Source organism: Caloenas nicobarica, chromosome 20 (genome assembly GCF_036013445.1).
Source record: "Caloenas nicobarica isolate bCalNic1 chromosome 20, bCalNic1.hap1, whole genome shotgun sequence".
In the NCBI taxonomy this organism is placed as follows: Eukaryota; Metazoa; Chordata; class Aves; order Columbiformes; family Columbidae; genus Caloenas; species Caloenas nicobarica.
The window spans coordinates 4,315,475-4,332,699 of NC_088264.1; the positions used below are offsets into that span (position 1 = coordinate 4,315,475).

At 55.4% G+C, this 17,225-nt stretch overlaps 1 protein-coding gene across 1 annotated transcript in view; it reads right to left on the reverse strand.

The window, feature by feature from the left end:
- Nucleotides 1–683: 683 nt before the first annotated feature.
- ASTN1 (astrotactin 1) overlaps nucleotides 684–17,225 on the reverse strand; it is a 51,715-nt gene continuing 35,173 nt past the window's right edge. Inside the window, exons 9-22 of the mRNA XM_065648963.1 lie at nucleotides 14,187–14,261; nucleotides 13,585–13,722; nucleotides 12,491–12,641; nucleotides 11,777–11,943; nucleotides 11,407–11,601; nucleotides 10,962–11,089; nucleotides 8,781–8,885; nucleotides 8,408–8,596; nucleotides 4,317–4,585; nucleotides 3,358–3,491; nucleotides 2,513–2,664; nucleotides 1,796–1,931; nucleotides 1,575–1,675; nucleotides 684–871 (exon numbers count right to left, since the gene is read on the reverse strand). Of these exons, the coding sequence (XP_065505035.1) occupies nucleotides 684–871; nucleotides 1,575–1,675; nucleotides 1,796–1,931; nucleotides 2,513–2,664; nucleotides 3,358–3,491; nucleotides 4,317–4,585; nucleotides 8,408–8,596; nucleotides 8,781–8,885; nucleotides 10,962–11,089; nucleotides 11,407–11,601; nucleotides 11,777–11,943; nucleotides 12,491–12,641; nucleotides 13,585–13,722; nucleotides 14,187–14,261 (2,128 nt within the window). The remainder of the gene's footprint in view (nucleotides 872–1,574; nucleotides 1,676–1,795; nucleotides 1,932–2,512; nucleotides 2,665–3,357; nucleotides 3,492–4,316; nucleotides 4,586–8,407; nucleotides 8,597–8,780; nucleotides 8,886–10,961; nucleotides 11,090–11,406; nucleotides 11,602–11,776; nucleotides 11,944–12,490; nucleotides 12,642–13,584; nucleotides 13,723–14,186; nucleotides 14,262–17,225) is intronic.

A 17,225-nucleotide genomic window follows, 5' to 3' on the forward strand; every position in this document is an offset into this window, starting at 1 on the left:
TTTAGACCACGAGTGACAGTGAGTTCAACACACAGAGATGCATTCAACTCAAGCCAAAGCCCAGGGAAAGGAGGAAAGCCAAATCTGACCTTGGCATGGCCCAGCAAGTGTGTCTGTGTTTGTACGCACTTCATCCAGCAGCTTCCATAACCAAGCTCTTCTGTGTCACCCTCTCCAGCAGGCTTGAGGGTGCAACCACATCCTCGCACCTTCTTCCTTTCATCAACGCCCAGGGCCCTTCTCTAGCAGCACACTCTGGCCACGTTCCCCCTCCTTCTCATTGGCAACAACCTCCATTCCTCAAAGGTTATTTTTCCAAGACCTTCTGCCCTTTTGCCTGTGGCACCAGCTACTGAGGGAAAAAGAGAATCTCATTCCCTTCCCACTTTGCATAGCATGAACAGACTAGGCAAAACTCCAGAGACTGTATAGGATTGGTGGGATGGACAAGGATAATAGATCAACAGTGGTCTACCTTCTCCTACACTTATGGTCCTCTTCAAGGCTGGACCTCAAACATATGCACAGCATCCAGCAAAACAGGAACCCCACTGTGAGACTCTAAGCTCTATCATCAAACAAATTCATGAGATTTGCCAGAAAGCCACCAGCCTGGTGACCAGCATCTACAAGGGTTAAGCCTGTTGGTGGGTAGGCCTGCCTAGCCAACCTGGCTCCTGAGCCTACCTGGGTCCCAGCTCATCTTCACAGCGCCAGGTGAACTCCCCAAAGCTCTCGTAGTGCTGGTTGTAGTGGTAAAGGACTCGGTGCAGGCTGGGGGAACCCAGGTCCAGCAGAGTGTTGTAGGCTGTTTGCTGCTCCTTGCCGCTGGTGTAGCCATTGAAGAGGTTGTAGATCTTGTCTGCTATTTCTGGGCAGAAGAACAGGGGGTATTCAGTGGGTTGCAAGGAAAAACATGAACAAAGCCCACCAGGCTAAAGCCCAGCTCTAGGGAAACCAAGACCGGAGACAAGATTTGTCCCCTGAGTTATGATTTATGCGGTATCAAGACAAGGTCCCGATGGAGAAGCAACAGAGTAGATAGCATTCCCCAGACTCAATCCAGGTTAGTTTCCCATAGTTCGGTCCAATCACAAAAAGAAACAGGTGGCGTCATTAGGTACTGTTAGAGAAATATCATTTATTTAGGAGAAGGCACACAGCTGGGGTTTCTTGAGCACAGTCAGGCTGGACGGGGCTCTGAGCAACCTGATCTGGGTGAAGATGTCCTTGCCCATGGCAGGGGTTGGACTAGATGAGCTTTGAAGGTCTCTTCCAACCCAAACCATTCTATGATTCAATGCTACCAGTTGACTTCTGGGCAGGACAGACAGGTCTTCTTGGCTCTTTCAGTACGTCCTGAGTGCTTGCCCCTTCGCCCATCCTCCCACCAGCACAGAGTTCCTCTGTGCTTGTTTGAGGAGAGGATGCGTGCCTCCTGCAACCCTCCACACCACGTGGCAGCACCTGGGCCGCCATGGGTGAAGAAGACCTCACAGCCAGGACATGCTGGAAGGGGGAACTCCCTGTTGCTGGTCCCGAGCACCACAGTCCAGCAGCTCCCTCTATCTCACCTTGAGCTTTCACATCATCTACCACAGGGCAGGGGGTCTTGACCGTCACGTCGCTGGACCTGGAGCGTCTTCCTGTGTTATCAACTCCCCAGAGTGTGAACCTGGCCGAGAAGGAAAGAGGTGATGGTCTGCACTCCCGAGCCCACATGCAAACACGAGCAGGAGCAGCAGGCTCAGGGTGACGGTGCTGCTGCAGGGACACTATGGAGAAGGTGACTCACATGTAGGTGGTGTCGGGCTCCAGGCAGCGAACAATGAGGGAGATGGTGGAGGAGAGTCTGTCGGGTACTTGGGCTGGCATGGCGCAGGGCGACTTGGCTCCAGAGATGATGTCATCCACAAAGCTCAGCACCGTCTCTAGGGAGAGAGGGGAGAACATGCCACCAGTGATGACACAGGTGTCCCTGGGGCTGTGGAGAGCTGCTGAGGGTTGTGCCCACTGCCACGTCTGCCTGGGGCTGAAGGGGACCAAGACGAGAAACTGAAGGAGAGGAGGTTCAGGCCGGATATGAGGAAGAAATTTTTGCCCCTGAGGGTGGTGAGACACTGTCCCAGGTTGCCCAGAGAGGTGGTGGATGCCCCATCCTGGAGACATCCCAGGCCAGGCTGGACGGGGCTCTGAGCAACCTGAGCTGGTGAAGATGTCCCTGCTCATGGCAGGGGGGCACTGGATGAGCTTTGAAGGTCCCTTCCAACCCAAACTATTCTATGATTTTGTGATTCTGACTCATGCACGAAGCTGGTGCAGAGATGGCCCTATTGCTTTTCCAGCAAGACTCATCACTACAGCGTGTAGCTGCCACTTGTGCAGCATGGTGGGGCTGCTTCTCTTCCACTGGGTATGTCACAGCATCCCCTTGCAAAGCGGGAGACAGAAGCCATCCTCCAACCTCTCCATCCCACCCTCCTCAGAATGGGCCAGTGGAGTCCCAACTCACCAGTCTCCACCTTGGAGTGGTCCATCCTGTCAGTGACTTTCTCTTGCCGGAGGAGGTAGTCGACGATCTGCACCCCGATGGGGGGTTCCGAGTGCCCCCACTCCAGCACCACCAGTGTGCTGCTGGGCTCATGAACGGTGGAGAGCCGCAGGCTAGGGGACAACACCGGCCAGTCAGCACCTCAGGAAGGCAAGGTCCACCAGCCACCCCCACTGCCCACCCAAGTTCACCCTCACGCATGTCCATCACCACCTTGCTGCTCCTCTGGGCCATAAAAGGGCAGCAAAACTGCCAGGCTAAGGCACACAGCATGGGAGAGATGCTGAGAACAACCTCTCCAACTGGTCCCCATGGCTGGTGCAGAAGGCACCATGAGCATGTCCTGCCCATGGCTGCCAGTGCCACTTGCTTTGCTGTGCAGACCACATGCAACTACCCCAGAAATTAGTTGGTTTCTGCAAGGCAGGGACTGTTTTTGCATTACTGTCTCACAACAAAAAGACTTCAAAGCCATTAACCCGTGGGAGGGAGCAAGCTCAGGAGAGAAGTGAGTCCCCCTTTCCTACCCCTGTGGGCTCTGGGCATGTTGGTCCAATGGGCTCCTTCCCTGGGGCTGCTCTACCAGGATGGGTCCAACAATTGCTCCCCAGTCCTCAGCTGAATTTAGGAAAGACACAGCACCTCCACACCCTCTACCTGATTTACAGGTCCCCCATCCACTTGCAAACCTGCCTCACAAAGGCATCCCAGCCCCACCACCTCCTGCCACCATGCCCTTGGCCATCGCCACCTCCTCCCAGGCCCATCACACCACGAGGCCAGGCTGGGCATGCATGGGGACCTACATGGGGTGGGGGAGAGGTGCACAGGTGGGCAGCCCGTCAGCCCCGAAGGCACTCGAGTCGCAGCGGCACCAATCCTCGATGACGTCCCCACTGCCCGAGCACCACAGCGAGCTCATGGTGGCCTCCTGCAAGAGCTGGGAGAGAGGAGAAGGGGGTGAGCGCCAGGAAGGTGAGCTCCCACCCCGCTGTCATTTGAGTCAGCCCTCATCCATCCCTGGTGAGTCCAGCATGGTTCATCCACCCTAGAGAGCAAGGCCAGCTAAGGACAAGGGCTGCCATGGCCCAACATAGAGTCATAGAATAGTTTGGGTTGGAAGGGACCTTCAAAGCTCATGTAGCCCAATCCCCTGCCATGAGCAGGGACATCTTCACCAGCTCAGGTTGCTCAGAGCCCCGTCCAGCCCGGCCTGGGATGTCTCCAGGGATGGGGCATCCACCACCTCTGGGCAACCTGGGACAGGCTCTCACCACCCTCAGTGTCAAAAGCTTCTTCCTCATGTCTGGCCTGAATCTCCCCTCCTTTAGTTTTGAAGTATCATCCCTTGTCCTATCACAACAGGCCCTGCTAAGAAGTCTGTCCCCATCTTTCTCATCAGCCTCTTTTAAATTCTGAAAGGCTGCAATAAGGTCTCCTCAGAGCCTTCTCTTCTCGAGGATGAACACCCCAACTCTCTCAGCCTGTCCTCCCAGCAGAGCTGTTCCAAGCCCTCAGATCATCTTGGTGGCCTCCTCTGGCCCCTCTCTAACAGGTCCGTGTCTGTCCTGTGCTGAGGACTCCAGAGCTGGACTCAGGGGGGTCTGATCAGAGCAGAGGGGCAGAATCGCCTCCCTTGACCTGCTGGCCACGCTCCTTTGGATGCAGCCCCAGATACCAGGTCAAGCTGCCTGCAAAGCCCACCCTGACGCTGTCCTGCTGCCCCCCATGCCCACCCCACCAGCCCCCACCAGCAGCTCCTCACCCGCTGGGTCTGGTTGTTGGTGACCAGCTCATAGATGGGGGCAGCTTTGGTGACCTCCAGCAGGATGGGCTCGGCCGGCACGTCGTGACTGGAGGTGACGTGGCAGAGGGGGCAGGAGGAAGGACAGCGCCCGCGGCTCTGGCACTCCATCCGCACGCCGGCCGCCATGCGCTTGGTGCCCGACTCGGAGAGGCTGGCGATGTACTCGGGGAAGGTCAGCACCTTGGGGTCCCGCTCCCGCTCCTCCGACTCGTCTGAGGGGGAGTTACCTGGGGAAGAAAAGAGGGACACCAGGGTGGGGTCTGAGACATTGCTAAGGGGATGTGGGGGGGCCCAGAGCCCTGCCTTCCACCCAGGAGAAAGGCAGCGCTGCCCAGAGACATCCCTGTGCCCTTAAGAGCTCCCCGTTTGCTCTGTAGGGATGAAATGCTCTCTGGTCTTCAGAGGAGGGATCAGGACTGAAAAGTCCAGCCTGGCTTCTACCATTACCTTTTGTCTGCCCGTGCCTCAGTTTCTCCAGCCCTTCACCTGGCACTGGGACAGATGAACCTTGCCATAGGTCCTCATGAGATGGAGCCTCTGTCAGGTGGCTAGAGACCCATGAAGCACCTGCCTAAGCACCTTCACCCAACACTGACACCTCAGCAAAGCCCCCAGTCAAACCACTCCTCTGCAAAAGCTCTCCTGGCCCAACAGGACCCCATCAAAGCTGATGTGACAGAGCAGGCTGGAGACCAGAGAGAACTAGTGTCGGAGCAGGGACCACAGCAACGATGCTGACTCAGTGTCGCCTCCTGGAAGGTTTGCAGTCAGCAGCACCAAAGAGCTCAGGATGAGCAGGGAAGACTCGCCAGTGACCAACGATGCCCAGAAAGCTCCCGAGATGGCTACAAAGCCACCAAACCCCTCTCCAGCCCCTCCAGCCCTCAGTCCCCATGCAGTTTCCTTTTGGGAGCTGGCTCAAGCATGGCTCCTCCTGTCTCTTCACATCGTCATGGGGCATGATGGATGTGGACAAAGTTGCAGTTGGGCAAGGAAATAGGGTCTCTTTGTAAGCCGCGGCTTGCAAATCTCCAACAGGCAGCAAAAGAAATTGGTGAGATGGAGGCAGATACGTTAGTCAGGACTGCAGACCCCCAGCCAGACTGCGATGAGGATAAAGGCTTGCTCACCTGCCACCCTGTGCATATGTGGGAATATGTGCAGGTCCTGCCCTGCCAAGCCTCAGGCAACCCTGCAACCCAACAGGCTTGGAAAAAAAAGATTTGCAGCTGCAAAGCATTGCCACAGTCTACACTTTTCCCAGCTTCACGCAAAGGTGCCTGACACTGGATGCCACCATGTCCCCACTGCACAGGGCAGTGAGCCAGACCCTGCACGTGGTGGGCTTTTTCCAGTGTTCCCTCAGCAGGAAATATTTTGGCACAAGGGGAAAAGTCCTGGTACAGTGGTTAAGAAGGGAGGATCTGCCCATCTGTGCTGTGCCCTGGTTGGCATTACCCCACCATGCCAGGGCATGGTGCTTGGCACGCAAAATCCCTGGCAAAGGATGGCTCTGCATCGAAGAAAGAGGGACACAGAGGGACCATTGATGGTGGTTGGGGGGGCTGGAGGAAGCCAAAGGATGCCCAGGCAAAGCCTTGCCACTGGGGCAGGCCCAGGGCATTGCTGCCGGTGGCTCAGTATGGAGCATGTCCCTGGCTCAATAGGAAAATTTTCATACAATCACAGAATCATTTTGGTTGGAAGAGACTCTCAAGATCATCCAGTCCAACCATTAGCCCAACACTGACACTAAACCATGTTCCTAAGCACCTCATCTCCATGTCTGTCCAACCCCTCCAGGGATGGTGACTCCAGCACTGCCCTGGGCAGCCTGTTCCAATGCCCCACAGCCCTTTGGGGAAGAAATTGTTCCCAGAATCCAATCTAAATCTCCCCTGGTGCAACTTGAAGCCATTTCTTCTCATCCTATCACTTGCTACTCAGGAGACCAATCCCCCAAGCCCTGGCTCCAAGCTCCTTTCAGGCAGGTCAGAGATCAGAAGGTCTCCCCTCAGCTCCTGTTCTCCAGCTGAACCCCCAGCTCCCTCAGCCGCTCCCATCACACTTGTGCTCCAGCCCCTCACCAGCTCCGTTCCCTTCTCTCAACTCGCTCCAGCACCTCAAGGGCTTTCTTGGTATGAGGGACCCAGAACTGCCCCCAGGATTGGAGGTTTGGCCTCCCCGGTGCCCAGCACAGGACGGTCACTGCCCTGGTCCTGCTGGCCACACCAGTGCTGGTACCAGCCAGGATGCTGGTGGCCTTTTTGGCCACCTGGGCACATGCTGGCTCATGTTCAGTCACTGTTAAACCCTTCCTATTGCAAGGATTTGCTGAGAAATGGGCCAGCACTAGCTTATCCTCGAGACTCCTGCAAAGAAAACAAGGCTGTTAACCAAAACCTGGGGTACAAGAGCACTGCTCCGCTTCCCCAGCAAGCTGGCAATGGATCGCTTCAGGCTGGCTGTGAATCACAGCTTAGCAGGCGCCGGAGGAAAGTGGAGGAGCCAGGGAATGAATTGTCTCTTGCAATTTCTCAATCGATATCCAGCTCCTGACGTTTGCAAACAAAAAGCAGAGGAGAGAAAGTGGCAGGTGCCAGAGCGAAACCGAAATGTGACATTGTGGGTGGAAAGAGACTGCCAGACCTGAAAAGGCTCCAAGCAGGAAAATCAAAGAGGAGGAAATTGCAGGAGAAAAGAAAAAAAAAAAAGTACTTGCAATCAAAAGATGCTACATCTGGAGACAGCAAAACAGCAATGGGTCTGTGCTCTTGCAGGTGGGCTGGGGAAGAAGTCCAGGCTCCAGGAGGTCTGAGCCTGCAGGATCCGGCCTCAGAAAGAAGCCTTTCCCACACAAGAGCCTTGGAGAGAAAACAAATGTCTCCATGGCTGGGGCACAGTAAGAGCAGCACCGTAGGCTGCTCAGTACTGAGAATAACGAAGCTTCATGATGGAAAGAATGCGGTGGTCATGCTGCCGGTGAGCTGTGAGCTCACGCTGCCTGGCATGTGAGCTCCTGGGCGGGGGACAGCGAAACAAGATCACCTAAAAAGCAGCAGCTCCACTCATCCCCTGTGTCCAGGCTTGGGAGCTCTTGGTTGCTGTCCAAGCCTGGGTAATGCAACCCAGCGTCCCCAGACCAAGCAGCAAAACACCTGCAGGCAGCTTTGCAAAGGCAGCACCGGAAGAGATGCCATGGTCCTGGTGATCACAGAATCATAGAATCACAAAACAGTTTCTGTTGGAAGGGACCTTCAAAGCTCATCCAGTCTCACCCCTGCCATGAGCAGGGACATCTTCACCAGCTCAGGTTGCTCAGAGCCCCGTCCAGCCTGGCCTGGGATGTCTCCAGGGATGGTTCATCCACCACCTCTCTGGGCAACCTGGGCCAGGTTATCACCACCCTCACTGTAAAAAAAATTTGGTGACAGCCAGCAGCAGGTAGGAGTTGGTCTTCCTCTGCTTTTGGAAATCTTGTGTCCAAACCAGCCATCATCTCCCTGCAAAACCCCTTCCATGGGGCGGCCGTTGCACCTTGGGGCTCCACAGAGGATGCAGCAGTGCCAGATGCCCTCTGCGCTGTGCTGAACCTCCCAGTCCATAACTGGGCTTCAGACACTGAAAGAACAGCGCTGACAGCACCAGAGAAGAAAATACATTAGAGGGAGAAAAGTCTGGCCGCAGGATGCAAGTGGAAGAGAGCAGATATGGTGGAGACAAAAGGAAGAAAGGAACAGGATTAAAGACAAATAGCAGTTCAGAATCAAGCAGGATGGCTTGGTGGGATTAGTGCATTTGTCTTTCATCTCCCTGGGGATGTGAGTATTTATATTCTTTTCTGGCCTGGACTAACGCCTGCTGCAGTCCACAGGAGCCCTTCAGCCAGCTTCAAGGGGTGTGAGCGTGGGGTGTAAATATGAGGGTAAGAAGGGATGCAGCCCTGATGCAGGCTGAGCACCTTCCCTGCTCTGCCAAAAGCAAACCCAGCTTCCCACTCCCGTGGGGTGGCTTTGGGGACCCCTCCTGGGGAGGAGTGGGGCTCCTACCTTTGCTGATGTCCTCATACTCCAGCCAGAGCTGCCGCTGGACCTGTCTGTTGGGATACCAGATCGAGCAGGACTCCTCAAAGCCATACACCGCCTCTTGGATGTAGTGGTTGCCAAACTGGTCCAGCAGCGCCACGAAATCTCCACGAGAGGTGGCCCCGTCCAGAGAGTGGAGCGCATTGCTGAAGGCTGGGGAGGAGACAGAGGAAGATGCTCAAGTCCCAGGAGACCCCAAGCTCTTGCCACCCCTCCAACATGCTCATGATGGGCAACCAACCTCTGAGCCCATCACCTGCCAGAAGAAGGCTGTGTGTCCTCTTGCCTACCCCACCTGCCCCCCCTTCCCTTCCTCCTCCCAGCCCCACACGCTTACACTGGGAGATGGTCAACTGGTTGAGCCGGACATGGTACATGACGGATTGCACCTTCCAGTGCTGCAGGATTGGGTACCCAGACACCTCGCTGAAGTTCACCATCCCTGTTGGAGAAAGGACACGGGGGATCTACTCTGCTCTGGTGAGACCCCACCTGTTGTGTTGTGTCCAGCTCTGGGTCCTCAGCACAGGACAGACATGGAGCTGTTGGAGAGGGGCCAGAGGAGCCACAGAAATGATTCGAGGCTGGAACAGCTCTGCTGGGAGGACAGGCTGAGAGAGTTGGGGTGTTCAGCTGGAGAAGAGAAGCTCCAGGGAGACCTTATTGTGGCCTTTCCATACTTAAAAGGAGCCGATAAGAACACCCTGTTCTCCATCTGTTCAACTGTGCGTTATGGGAGCCAGAAATTCATGGAGACCAGGCGCAGGCAGCCACTTGTCCTGCCCAAAGCATGAGCCAAGGCAGGTAGCAGCTCAGCTTAGAATCATACAATGTCCTGAGTTGGAAGGATCATCGAGTCCAGCTCCTGTCCCTGCCTATGACAACCGCACAGGTCACACCGCGTGTCTGAGGGCGTTGTCCAGTCTCTTCTTGAACACTGTCAGGCTTGGGGCCATGACGCCTCCCTGGGGAGCCCGTTCCAGTGTCCAGCACCCTCTGGATGAAGAACCTTTTCCTCATGTCCAACCTAAACCTCCCCCAGCACATCTTCCTGCCATTCCCTCGGGTCCTAACTTCCACGAGCAGAGGGACAGAGAGGTCACCGAGCCTGAACAAAGCCCCAAGCAGTCAGCTAAAGAGTGCTCATGGCTCTGATTTCGGGGAGCAGAGCATCCCGTGGTGTGTCACGCGGGATGCCGGCGCACGGCCACCTCCTCCTGTGCAGCCCGCACGGCTCTGCTCGGCAGCGGAGCGGCAAAATGCTGCTGAACAGCCTCGCAGCGGGAGCTCAGGAGGATAACAAAGGGCAACCCCCGCTCCATAACAAGGCGTGAAGGCGGAGGATCAGGAGGAGAAGATCCTTTGCCTTCCAGGCCTCTCCGTTCGGTGCTGGCTGCTACCGGCAGCTTCAAAGCCTGGCTCTTCCCTGCAAAGTGTTTATGCAAAACCAGCCCTGCCTTACTCAGCAGCTCTGCCTTTCGTGTTTTCACAGTGAGAGCCAGATCTGCTTACTGACAAGCAAAGAACATTTTGCTTATTTTCCTTTTTTTTTTTTTTTTTTCCTTTTGCCTTATTCAGCCACAAAGAGCCAGCAGAGCAGTGGGAAATGAACAGGATAATTTAGCAGCTTCTGCCTCCCCGGTATAATTACCAGCAGACTCCCAGTCCCACCAAACCTACTGTGATTCTGGGGCCACAGTGGCAGCGTCAGACTCATCAGACCCTGGGTGCAGCCCATGGGTGCTCCCCAAAACCCTCCTGGGAGCTCTGCCAAATGCACAAGGTCCCATAGGAGACCACCCTGCAGACACCTTCCAAAACACCTTACTATCCATCTTACGAGCGTAGATGAGGTTCTTAGGGACGTGGCTTAGTGCCAGAGTAGGGTTAACAGTTGGACTTGATCTTGAGGGTCTCTTCCAACCAAAATGATTCTATGATTCTGTCCACATCCTTCATTTAGCAGCTGCCCAGTGTCCTTGGCCATTTCAGCCAACAGCAAAAAGCACCGAGGAAACAAAGCCTATTTAGCGGTGCTGGCAACTTGGCGGAAGAAAGGTAAATCCTTGAAGGTTGACTAGGAATCTACAATAACCCTGTCACTCATGGCCCACAATGCGCTGGCAGGACAAAATAAAACGCTTCATTTTGGTCACGGCAGGTTTTGATTGCTTCGTTAGGCTGGCAAAGGTTTTCTGATTTGGAAATCAAATGAAAGGTATTTAGAAATCGAATGAAACGTGTTTAGGAAACTTTTTAGTGTTGAATAAAAAAAATTATATATTTTTGCAAATATCCCAAATATCCAATGGAGACTTGAGTTTTTACACCACACAATTAATTTACAGCCTCTCCCTCTCCATTGTTAAAGCCTTCCTCTTATGGCATGGTGGGATGCTAAAGCCAGACAAGATACATCCCTGGGTAGATGCGTCCCCCGGGAGGGCTGGGTGCCAAAGCTGGGCACATTGGCAGCTGCCTCACTGGGAGAGGTGTGGGTCCGGCCGGACTCACTCACCTGTGAGGAACTCGGGGTCGGGCGTTGGGTCAGAGAGCTCCTCTTGGCACTGGTTCTCCAGGGGCACCGTGGCCACCACCAGCCCGTCCGGCAGCTGCTGCTCCAGGCCCCGGGCAAAATTGTTCTGCCTGGAAGTGAATTGCAAAGAGGAGGGAAGGGCTGGAGCACCGGAGAACTGTCTGGGATCGTCCCCACCAGCCTGTGAGCCACCCCAAAACACCACCCTGCACCAAGCATTTCCTTTGGGCATAGGTGACAAAGATGTCTACTCTTGATGGAAATCTGCCATCCCCACCAGCCCCTTCATCTCCTGCGAAACTTGGCCAGATGTGCATGGATCAGGCAATCTGCTGAAGTCAGCCCCACGCTGCTTCCCATGCCTTCTCTTGGAGATGACAGCGAGGTCTGACCCTGCTGGGGTCACCTCCCCACATCCCCAACTCACCTGAACGTCCCTTTGAGCACCTGCCCTGGGGCCACCTCCTTGGAGTGGTTGTTGTAGCCATAGAAGATCTCCCCGAAGAGCGTCTGGTTCATGGGCATCTCGCGGGGCTCGCCGCAGTCCCCCGTCTCAGGGCATGACTCTGAGATGAGCTGGCATGACCGCCCATCTGTGCCCAGCTTGTAGTCCTCAATGCACCTGGAGAAGCCAGCACGGGGCCCACCATCAGCTGCAGCCCCCACTGGCAGGGACTGAGGCCACCAGACCACCCCAGCAGGGACACCGGGGACCGTACGAGCTCAGGGTGGCAGCAGCAAGGTACAGTGGCACCTCAGGGATGTCCCTGTGGCCGGGGTGGTGATGGGTCACTCACCCGCAGAACATAAGGATGTTGTAGAGCAGGGGCTCCTCAGGCAGAGGGACCATCTGCTGCAGGCACAGCTGCTCACAGCCCCCATTGAAGCCATCTGAGCAGTCCACGCCGACGTGACGGTCATAGCAGCCAGTGCCATCCTTCATGGGGCTCAGTCCCGTCGGGCACTGGCAGGGGTAGGGGAAGCCAGAGGTGAAGCCCCTAAAGAAGAAATCTGGCCCAGGGGTTGAGGGGGACGGGAGGGCTCTGGCACTGCTCTCCATTGGAAGTCACAGCCTGAGCAATGCTCAGGGGCATGTCCTTCCCCGCCACTGCAGCAAAACAGCTGTGGCAGTGACAGGGGACACACCTGGGTGATGTGGGACCTCCTGGTGAGCCAGCAAGTAGGTGGGATCTTGCTCCCTTGTGTGTGCAGCAAGGGCAGGGACAGAGAAGATGCCAGCCCGAAATTCAGTGCCAGGCTGGATGGGGCTCTGAGCAACCTGAGCTGGGTGAAGATGTCCCTGCTCATGGCAGGGGTGGCACTGGATGAGCTTTGAAGGTCCCTTCCCACCCAAACTATTCTGTCATTCTATGGCATCTCTTCCCACTGCAAAACAACCCCAAAACATTCATCCTGAAGCAATAGGGAGCAAGGGTACAGCCCTTTTCCTCTTCCCTCCCCCTCCTTGCTCACACCGTAAGGGATTGGCAGGTCCCCAGGGGTACACGCACCACGCAGCCCGTCGAGTCCAGCTTGCGGTCCGAGATGCAGCGGAAGTTCTTGCTGCAGCCCCCGTTGTCCCGGGAGCAGTCACGGACGGGACCGAAGGAGTCGAGGAGAACCTCCAGGCTGTCAAAGGAGGAGGAGGTCATCAGCTCTTCCCTGTGAGGAGAAGGAGAAGGAGTGTGACTGCTCCGATGAGATGTTGCGAACGCGTGCACAACCGCGGGGTTTTTCCAGAGCTCGAGTTTCCCTTGGGCTGACAGCAAACTGAACAGCAGCCAAGCTTTTTGAGGGATGGAGGAGCTACTGAGATAATGAGAGCTACCAACAAAGGCTCAGCTTCGCAGGCGCTAAAGGGGGCAGGTTAATAGACAGCCTGAACAAGCACCAATGTGTGCCCAGGTGGCCAAGAGGCCACCAGCATCCTGGCTTGTACCAGCACTAGTGTGGCCAGCAGGACCAGGGCAGTGACCATCCTCCTGTGCTGGGCACTGGGGAGGCCAAATTGCGAATCCTGGGGTCAGTTCTGGGTCCCTCACGCCAAGAAAGGCCTTGAGGTGCTGGAGCGAGTTGAGAGAAGGGAACGGAGCTGGTGAGGGGCTGGAGCACAAGTGTGATGGGAGCGGCTGAGGGAGCTGGGGGTTCAGCTGGAGAACAGGAGCTGAGGGGAGACCTTCTGATCTCTGACCTGCCTGAAAGGAGCTTGGAGCCAGGGCTTGGGGGATTGGTCTCCTGAGTAGCAAGCGATAGGATGAGAAGAAATGGCCTCAAGTTGCACCAGGAGAGGTTTAAGTTGGACACTGGAAACAATTTCTTCCCAGAAAGGGCTGTGGGGCATTGGAACAGGCTGCCCAGGGCAGTGCTGGAGTCACCATCCCTGAGGACATGGTTTAGCGACAGAGTCAGGTTAATGGTTGGACTAGATCATCTTGAGGGTCTTTTCCAGCCAAAATGATTCTATGTACCAATCTCCACCTGCAAAATGTGGAGTCCCAGCTCTCACCAACCCCTGTGTGCTTTGGCCTGGTCCTCTCGCTCCAGGGACACACCATCAATTTACTGAAACGCCTCCTACACACCCTCACCCCACCATCTCACCTACCTGACCTCCACCGCATCCTCCATCACCGTCATGTCGGTCTTGCACTTGGCCGAGGGGTTGATGGCCAGCTCGGCCGGTGGGATGACGAAGCTCTTGCTCAGTGGCAGCCACATGCCTTCCCCCAGGGTATAGGTGAACCTGCCAGGGAGAGCAGCAGAGGCTGGCGTGCGGGGAAACGCTCCAAAACTAAGCCCTTGAACCTCCTCCCTGCCCTGCAGGGACGCCAGCCCAAGCAAAGGCAGATAGGCAGGGTAAAGTGGGGTGGCTCCTCCGAATGCACCCAAATGATGCAAAAAAGCACGCATAGTTTAGGCAATCTAAAAAAAACCAAAACCTAACAACAATTCTCTTTTCCATAGAAATCCTCCTTCAGAGCCTAAACTTCACTCTCATTATGGATGGAGAGTTAGAGTCGGCCGCTGGGTATCCTGCAGCCCACGTGGCAGCTGTGGTAGGACCTTCCCAGCCATGCTCGCATGTGCCCAGGAGGTGGCACAGGACAGCCACGCTCCGTGCTGCCAGATGCGGGGGCCAGCCTGCCCGCATGCCCTGAGTCATATTTTTAAGCCTCAAAATGTGCTGATCGCGTCTTTACCGCTTACCGAAAAATCTTGTCAGATGGCTGCTCACCCAGCACCAAGTCGAAGCCGCGCTGGAAGATGGTGTATGGCCAAGGCCTGGAAGAGAAACCCAAAAGCATCACGTTGGCATTGCACCCTCACCACCCAAAACCGTTGCCTTGCTCAGCTTCCAGCTCATGTGCAGAGGGGTTCTGGGATGAGATACCTTAAACCAATCCAGGACAAGGTAATAAAATAGATGCTCATCTAAGATCTTCATTTTGGGGTTCCTACAACGTCAGATCCTCACACCGTCCCCAACCCACCAACAGCTCAGTGGCACATCAGATCCTTCATTTTGGGGTACAGCAAGCTCCCAAGCCCCCCCACCAGCTTAGCATCCGTGAGCCTCACACTTCTGTATTCTCAGGTACCACCCACCCAGCTCCTGTTCCAGGAATTTGCATCACAGCCATCAAATTGCAAATAAAAAAAAAATGCCCAAAACACAGCTGAACCCTCTCTCTGTGAGGCTTTTGCAAGGGAGCACATCGGGTCTGGGGCTGCAGCTTCATCACCTGCCTGGTACCCCTCAGGTGTCACCATTCCAGGAGGGGACCTCAGGAAGCCTCAGCCCTCACAGGATTTTACAAAGGGGTCCAGAAGCCAAGTTGGAAGTTTGGAGCCAAGAGGGAGGCTGGAGAACTGATGGCCCCATCTCCTCCATTCCTAGACAGCACAGGGTGATGTGCAACCACAGCTTGGTGGCCGGTGGGACACCCGTGGCTGTGACACTTGGGGACGTGCAGCATGGCCCTGCTGGCAGAGCATCACGTGCAGAGGGAGGATGACAAGGCAGAGCGAGGGGGGACACAGAGAACCCCACCATGGTGGGCTTGGAATCAGGCAGCACAAACCCCGTTCCCAAACCTTAAAGCTCCAAATCCCCTTTGCAAGAGCTCAGAGCTGGGGAAGAAAGAGATTTTTTTCCATCCTGTCGCATCGCTACTGTTAAAATTGAGGGTGAGAGCATCGGGTGCCGCTGACAAGCCCAGGGATTTTCTCCAGAGGCAATTACAGCTCTCCTGCACGAGCACTTTAATTTCTAATCTGAAGTTATTTCAGTAAGGACAAAATAAAAATGAAAAAATTAAAAAAAAAAAAAATCCTGATTGCAGAATTACAGCTCGCTGGGATACAATGCCGCTTTCCTGGCCGGGAGCAGGGGATTACATCCCGCCCGCAGATCGGATTGCCCGGAACGAGGTCATCTGTGGCCAGGAAACGATGTCTTGCGGACGCCTTGAACGCCTCTCGCCTCCACCTCCCAGCGCTCCTGCGGATGGGTTTTATTCTCGCTTCTCAGGAGAGCGGCGGGCAGGGAACAAAAGCAGAGGCGAGGTATTGTTCCCCAGTGACCGGAGTGGAAAAGTGGTCATGAAGAGCCGCTCTCTGCTCGCAGCAGGGCTCGGCCCCGGTGCAGGTGCGGTGGCTGCCGGATCTCTGCCAGACGGCACATCTGGCAGCCCATGGGTGCCGGCACATCTGGGACACGAGGCCAGCGGGCTTGGACCTGCCTGGGAGACGGAAATCAGCACCCAGGGCAGGTTACGTCAGCCCAGGGTGCAATTTCCAACTGTGGCTAAAATTTGCATGATGATGACTTGGAGCTGAGGAAGAGGGTTCCAAGTGCCAGGAAGGGACCAGGTGGCACCTCCCCAGCCTGCCTGACTTTGCTTCTACTCAGGGTCAAAAAAGGCCTGTTAAAAGGAAGGTTCAGCCTTTAGCTATGTGCCTACGTGGCAGGGGACAATCAATGGTGAAGGGGCTGGAGCACAAGGGTGATGGGAGCGGCTGAGGGAGCTGGGGGTTCAGCTGGAGAACAGGAGCTGAGGGGAGACCTTCTGATCTCTGACCTGCCTGAAAGGAGCTTGGAGCCAGGGGAGTCGGGCTCTGCTCCCGAGGAAGAAGCGACAGGACGAAACGAAGAGTTGTGCCACAGGAGAGTTAGATTGTATATTAGGAAAAAATTCTTCACGGAAATGGCTGTCAGGCACTGGAACAGGCTGCCCAGGGCAGTGGTGGAGTCACCATCCCTGGAAAGGTTTAAAAGATGCGGAGATGAGGTTCTTAGGGACATGGGTTAGTGCCAGGATTGGGTTAACGGTTGAACTCAATGATCTGGAGAGTCTCTTCCAACCAAAACAACTATGATAATGCTGCCAGGCACCACTGAGCCTGCAAGAACTTGACATCTTCTGCAGGGACGCCCTGGGATGGTATCCACACAAGACCTCCAGCTCAACAGGATGCACTTATCCATCCTCATCTCTGAGAAAGCTCTCCAGGAGCTCCGCACCGACATTTCCACCCATGCATCCACATTCGTGCCTTCTGCTGCAGAGGATGGGGTGAGATCTCTCCACCTCACCTCCTCCATCGCATCCGTTGCCCCCTGTGCCTCTGTTTCACCCACTCCTTCCTCTCCCATCACGCAAGTATGTACACCCACAGCTGTCTCCGTCCCTGCTTTCTGTGATCACCACAGGCACCTCGCTGCTCTGGTTTCTGTTGCTCTTGGCAGGTATTTTGGTCTTCAGAGCTCACAAAGGAAAGCAGGACTGCTCAGAAGCAGCTCTGTGCCTGATCAGGTTGGATTAAATGGGCCAGAAATGACAGCTCTCAGCACCCTGCAAGCCTTGGCACACAGGCAGGCATCTGAAACAACGAGACGGGGGATCACCAGGGCAGCGGAGAACCAGCAAACTCCCCACACGCAGTCAGCAAGTTCCATGGTGGGAGCGCTGCCAGGGCATCCCTAGGATGATCTTCAAGACTTTTTGCTTTTTCCAGTTGGACCATCATAGAATCATTTTGGTTGGAAGAGACACTAAAGATTATCCAGTCCAAACATTAACCCAACCCTGGCACTAAACCATGTCCCTAAGAACCTCATCTCCACGTCTGTTCAACCCCTCCAGGGATGGTGACTCCACCACCGCCCTGGGCAGCCTCTTCCAATGCCCAAAAACCCTTTCCAGGAAGAAATTGTTCCCAATATCCAATCTAAACCTCCCCTGG